We start from the raw sequence: 6269 nt of genomic DNA, 5'->3' as shown, positions 1-6269 counted from the left end.
TATTTGATTGGCTTACATGATAGGGAAACTAGCAGTCCAACAATGGCTGTCTGTACACTGGCAAGGCATGGAATGTGGTAGCTGCTCAGACCAAAAAAAAAAAAAGACATTTCAGTAGACCCAATCCAGTGCCAAAAGCCTGGAGAGTCACTGAAAAGTCACTCGTGTTAAGTTCACTTGGATAAAGTCTGGTGGCGGCCATTAATGGCAACAGCAGTGATACGTGCAGTCAAAAGGAAGAGAAGAGGGAATAAAGGGATGGCTCAGTAGCTAAGAGCACTCGTTGTTCTTGCAGAGGACCCAAATTTGGTTCTGAGGGACAACTATCTGTAACTTCAATATCCGAGGATCTGACACCCCCTACTGGCCTCTGCCAGAACTGCATGCAAATGGCTCACATACATACATGCAGGTAAAACACTAGAACATAGAAAATAAAACAAGTCTACAAATAATCTTTGAAAAGGAAGTGAAAGCAGGCATAGGCTTGCTGCATTTTACTCAGACCTCTCTGTATCTGGGTGACCCATTGGAAGATGCCACTCCCACTGAGGGTCTGTTCATCCGCACTTGAAATGCCCTCACAGATATGCCTGCCCAATGTGGACCTTCTAGGTGATTCTAATTCTACTGAAGTTGACAACCATGGCCAGTTACCATTACTATATGGTTATCTGTTCTTTGCTGCACTTATGTTTGTCTACATCCTCTCAGGGACTGGGTCTGTTTGTTGTATATCGTACTGATCTATTACTATAATCTAGAACAGTGTTTGACATGAACATCTGTTGAATTAAGCCCAAGTCTCTATTCACAACACCCATGTGATGGCCTTACACTGGGTAAGTGCTCAATTAATGTCTGTTAAATGAAACGGAGACCTAAAATCTGCAGGAGAACTTAAAGCACAGTGCTTATCTGAGTAGTTTAGAGCGTGGGTTCCAGTCAAATGGCAAGAACTTTCATCTCTCAGTTATGCTACCTAGCTGTTAGCACCGCTGAGCTTACAGTTCTTATTGGTAGAATGGAGGTACCTTTAGTACTGCCTTGATAGAGACTTTTGTTTGTACTTCAGACTTTGTAACGATTCAGTCATTGTCTGTTAAGGATAAAACAAGGACAGCAACAAAAAGCTAGCCTGGGTGGCACCTGTAATATCACCAATCAAGTAGTTGAGGCAGGATGATCACTCTGTCTCAAAAAAAAAAAAAAAAAGATTCTTTCTGTCTTATGATTATCCTTTCCCCACCTTCCAACAGCGTGAGTGAGGAGAAGTCAAGGAGACCTCCTTCAATCGGGATTCCTGGGTGCTGTGCCAGACCCACAGAATTGGCTTCTTTCACTTTAGATCTTTTCTTACCACTTCCTTGTACCCGAACTCCCTTTCCTCTTAACATTTCAAGCCTCTTTTCCCTAACATAACCATGGAGTGGAGGCAGAAGTGTCGGAGGCAGGCATAAATAGTTTTCTCTCGTTGCCGGTTCTGAGGTTAAGTCTCTCACTGGTGATGTAAGAAAGGTCGACTGTGAGAGATACTCATTACAGGGCCTAGGAAATGAAAGAACAATGGTCCTGATGAGGATGCGCTGACGGACCTGGATGCTGCCCTTTTCCTTGGTCCCCTGCAGGAGGCAGCACTTCGCACACCCTGTCCAGATGCCCCTTTGGTCGGTTCTATTGCTGCCTTTACTTCTGATGGCCCTAGCTTAGAGCAAGCTTAGGGACCCATTGAGCATCTCACTGCAACTCCCTCTTGCCAGTGGGGCGGGGTAGAGCGGGCAGAAGACAGCCTGAAATTGGCAACACGAGAACACAGGATCGCAGGATCATACTCTTCAGCTCTCTAATGGCCCAAATCTCAGCCACCTAGACTAGGGTTGCCAGTAACTCCACAGAATAGGGGAGATGTGTCTGAGTCCGGGGGGGCGCCTCTGCTTCTGCTCCTTTAAGAAGCCGCTGTTTAGCATTCCTGCTGCTGCCGCTGCCGCTGCCTGACTCTGCGCTCTGATTGGCTGGAATCAATTGAGAAGGGAGCCAGGGAGAGATGCTCTTGACTCCACTCAGATCCATCCTGGGGACCTGAGCAGAAGAGGTTCTCGCCGCACCTAGCCTTTGCCGGATTCTTCTTTTACCGCTGGGCCTCGGCCCAGAAGCCACAACGGGCGACACGGAGCCGCCAGTGCTGGAGGGGGAGCCATGGGTGCGGGGCAGCGTGGGGGCAGAGGCCCCGGGACGCCCGCCCGGCCCCAGGCCCCGCTCAGCCCGGGCACCCCCACGGGTGCCCCCCCCTTCTTGGTCTGAGCAGTGCGAGTGTGCTAGGGAGCCCGGCGGCGGCGGCGGCGGCGTGGAAACTGGCGTGGGCTGGGGGGTCCGAGCCGCGGGGGGCAGTGCCATGCACAAGCACCAGCACTGCTGTAAGTGCCCCGAGTGCTATGAGGTGACCCGCCTGGCCGCCCTGCGGCGTCTTGAGCCTCCTGGCTACGGGGACTGGCAGGTGCCGGACCCCTATGGGCCAAGTGGGGGCAATGGGGCTAGCTCTGGTTATGGAGGCTACAGCTCACAGACCCTGCCTTCACAGGCAGGGGCTACCCCCACCCCTCGCACCAAGGCCAAGCTCATCCCCACAGGCCGAGATGTGGGGCCAGTGCCCCCTAAGCCAGTCCCCGGCAAGAGCACCCCAAAACTCAACGGCAGTGGCCCCGGCTGGTGGCCCGAGTGCACCTGTACCAACCGGGACTGGTATGAGCAGGTAAGGACCGGCAGATGAGGAGGAGGGGAGGCTGGTGGGACAACCCGAAGGACTAGGGATTGGGGTCTAGGAAGTCTAGGGAGCAGTAGAGGTTGCTGGGGCTCCAAGTCTATGGATCTGAGCCTTTAGCAGCTGACCAAAGAGAGACTGTTGAAAATACATCTTCTATGTGTGTCTGTTTAGGGGGTCTCCGTTTGGAGGGGATTGGGAGGAGCTGTCTGTATCAGGGGGTGATGGTATGGCGGAGGGGCACATTTTTCTAGTGTGGGGGATTTGGGTTTGTCTCAGTGCAGGGCGGGGGGTGGCAGTGTCTCTGTGTCTGGCAGGGGGCGGGAGGTTCTGCGGGGGTTGTATGTGGTGTGTGTCTCCATAGGAGGGGAGGAGGGGGCATGGTGCTCTGCGTGGGGGGGGGGACATATGTGTTTGTATGTATGTTGGGGTGTGTGGAAGAAAGCAATGGAGCTTGTGTGAATGTATGTATCGGAGCCCATGTGCCCAGATGGCTGAGCGTCATCTCTCCATACCATGAGTCCCTCTCCATCCCAGTCCCTTTGTGTGTGAACGTGCACATGGATATGTGAGGATGTGTCTCTGAATGTGAAGGTGTCTCTGTCGATGAGGTTGCAGGGATAGCTGTGTTCGCCCAAGGGTGTCTCCATGTATATGTGTGTAAGCATGTGGCTGCAAGAGTGTACACGTGTGTGTGTGTGTGTGTGTGTGTGTGTGTGTGTGTGTTGTCCCTGATCGCTTGACAGGCAAAGGTGGGGGGGGGGGGGGAGACACATCCCAAGCAAGGCTGAGATGCTGCTGAGAAGGACAGACTCTTTTGTCCAAGCTGCTCTGAAGTGTGTGTGCTGCGGGGGGTTGGGGGGCAGGGGGTGTTAAACAAGCCTTCTTGCTCCAAAGCAGGCATATTGCCTGGAACCAGGCAAAGGGTAGCTGCCCTAATGCAGGGTCTTCTCTGAGTGGGGCATGGCCCTTATGGGTACCCACAGATGTGAGAGAGCTTAGCTCCCCAGCTCTGATTTGGCACAGCTTGGGAGCCCCTGGGTGCTGGGCACAACTCCGGCTTCCACTCCCAGCCTGAACTGCCAGCTTAGAAAATGGAAGGAGCGTCTGTAGGAGAAACAGCAAAATGGAGGCTGGGCCAGCAGAGCCAGGTCTCTGGCACGCATGGCATGGCGGAGGGCCTGTCTAGTTCTTCAGTTCTGCAACCCCCAGGGTGGAAAGAGAAGAGGAGAGGCTTTGCTCTCTATGGAAGGTGCTGACTGTCCCAAGCTGGTGACCATTCTGGTCACCCCTGTCCTCTTCGGAGAATAGGATGTGCTTTTACCTAGAAGGAAAAGAGGGGGCTTCTTGGAGATCAGAATTCTCCATTCTGTATGTCTGTCTGTCTACACCTCTTCCTATGTCCCTAGCCTTGGTTCCTTGCCCTCTCCAGTGAGTCCCCTCTTTTTTGCCCCTCCTTTATAAGCACACGCTCATGCTTGGCCTGCCTAGTGAGAAATAGGTGCCAATTCCAGGGCCGGGCCTGTTGGGTGATCTTTGGATGGCTCCTAACCCTAGAGGCAAGGTCCCTGAGTGGAAGTGGGACCAGAGCTAGAGGGTGGACTACTGGGAGCTGAAACCTCCAGGTGCCACCCAAACTAGGTGGGCATGGCTTATCACATGTGAAACACACATGGTACACTAGGTACACGAAAGAGCTAGCTGCATGGGCTCTCTTCTGCTCTGTAACGGTTGTATGACACTTCAGTTGGCTGTGTTGGTTTTGGGGGGGGGGTCTCTGAAGAAGCAGTGATTTTTCTTCCTGGGACCAGGGTGAGGCTGTAGCTGGAGTCCTCCCCACTGACTCCTTAAGACCACAGAACATGAAGGGGGAGAGAGAGGAGGCTAGCCAGCACTCTTGAAACCAGTGCTGCAGAGGATGAAGGTGGGAAGGGGGAGGCAGAGCAGAATATGTTAGAACATTCACCCTGTGTGCTCTCTTCTGGGGCCACAACTTCAGAAGAGTGTAACACAGCCAGAGAAATTTGGATCAATGCTGGGACACTTGGTGAGAGAGACAAGGGGCTTCCTTCAGTCTTGAAAATGATTGTGGGAATGAGGAAGCAGGTGTACTTGTCTGCGCAGAATCAGATTTCCACTTGAACAAAGGCCACAAGTATGTCCTGTCTGGAAGGCAATGTCTATTTGTTGCTGAAAACAACCTGTGTGTGTGTGTGTGTGTTTTTTTTTTTTTGAACCCCTTACTGGCCTGTCTTGCCATGGCTACTGTGTGCTTAAGATCACAAATTCCACAAATTCTGATCCTACTGTCTATGGGTCATCAGGTTCTCTGTCATTGGGAATTTTGTCCATCCCAGTCCAGTCCTAACCCTGATTTGTCCTCAGACTCCTGGCCAGTTCCCACCCTGACCCTTTCTTCTGGAGCACAGAAAGGGTTCAAATCAAAAGTTGCTTTGGAAAAAAATTGGATTAGGATTTTCACTCCTGTCCATTTGAGAACTTGTATTTCTGGGACCTTTGAAGGAGGTGTAAAAATAGGGCTTCCAGGGAATAACTCTGATGGAAATAACATAGAGAAGGGATGATCAGCCAAATTACCACTGGCCTCGAAGCCTCCTATAATCCAAAGAGTACCTGGAGATACAAGTTCTACATCTTAACTCCCAGTGTCCTTTTGGCACACCCCACAACCACTCTGGGCCTTCTCAACTGTCATGTGAAAGTGGTGTATGTTGTCTTTCCATATCTGACATTGTGGGACTCTATGATCCCAAAGTCAGGGGAGCTGTTGTTCAGAAACGGAGAGGTTCCCTCACCGGGCTTCCTATGGATTTTGGGTGTGGTATGGTTTGCCCACCATGCTCCATCTCTGCCATCCCCCTTAGGCCAGCCCTGCACCCCTCCTAGTGAACCCCGAGGCCCTGGAGCCCAGCCTATCGGTGAGTGCACCACTGGTTGGCTCAGTCTCAGACAATTGATCTGGGCTAAACAAGCAACTGGTTTTGGACTGATATGGTTGGATACAAGGGGAGGGATGTGCTCGCTCAGGGTCAGCCTGTCCCCATCTGTGATCTAGAGATGCCTTGTTGTGTGCTTGGGATCTTTGTGGGAGTGGGGAAGGAGTAAACTGCTGAGAGGGCAGATGAGTAGGTGGGCAGAAGACACTGAAGGAAGTGCTTCTGTCTTCTTTTAGGTGAATGGCAGTGATGGCATGTTCAAGTATGAGGAGATAGTACTGGAACGGGTAAGTTTTCCAGGAGGGAGATTGGGAAACAGGAGGCAAAGTTTACATCCAGGAGAGGGGAGGGCCCTGAGCAGCATTTCAAGACTCACGGGGGAGCCCATACTGAGGGTATGAGGAAACAGGGCCTTCAGAAGCCACATCACTGCAGCTACCAATCAACTTACAAATATTGATCTTGTTGACTGAGGCCTGGAAACTTGGGATGGGGGTTGGTTTGCTGAGGCCTCTCCACCAAAATGGTCAACATAGACTGAGAAACTGCGAGGT

General features: G+C 51.9%; 1 protein-coding gene across 6 annotated transcripts in view; it reads left to right on the top strand.

Annotated features, from left to right (window-relative positions):
• Positions 1-1671: 1671 nt before the first annotated feature.
• The window catches only part of Dlg3 (discs large MAGUK scaffold protein 3), a 51423-nt gene continuing 46825 nt past the window's right edge, over positions 1672-6269 (top strand). For 2 of the 6 annotated variants that reach the window (XM_029473224.2, XM_085838099.1), the window contains exons 1-2: positions 1673-2749; positions 5952-6002. In XM_029473224.2, the coding sequence (XP_029329084.1) occupies positions 2393-2749; positions 5952-6002 (408 nt within the window). In that variant the 5' untranslated portion in view covers positions 1673-2392. Of the gene's footprint in view, positions 2750-5643; positions 5698-5951; positions 6003-6269 lie in introns of all 6 variants that reach the window. The other 4 variants (XM_029473223.2, XM_029473221.2, XM_021152820.3 and 1 more) reach the window with 4 other exon arrangements.

This window comes from Mus caroli, unplaced genomic scaffold (genome assembly GCF_978045245.1).
Source record: "Mus caroli unplaced genomic scaffold, Mus_caroli_1 scaffold_5, whole genome shotgun sequence".
Taxonomy (NCBI): Eukaryota; Metazoa; Chordata; class Mammalia; order Rodentia; family Muridae; genus Mus; species Mus caroli.
The sequence above is the reverse complement of the archived record's forward strand: the minus strand, read 5'-3'. Positions and strand labels throughout refer to the sequence as shown.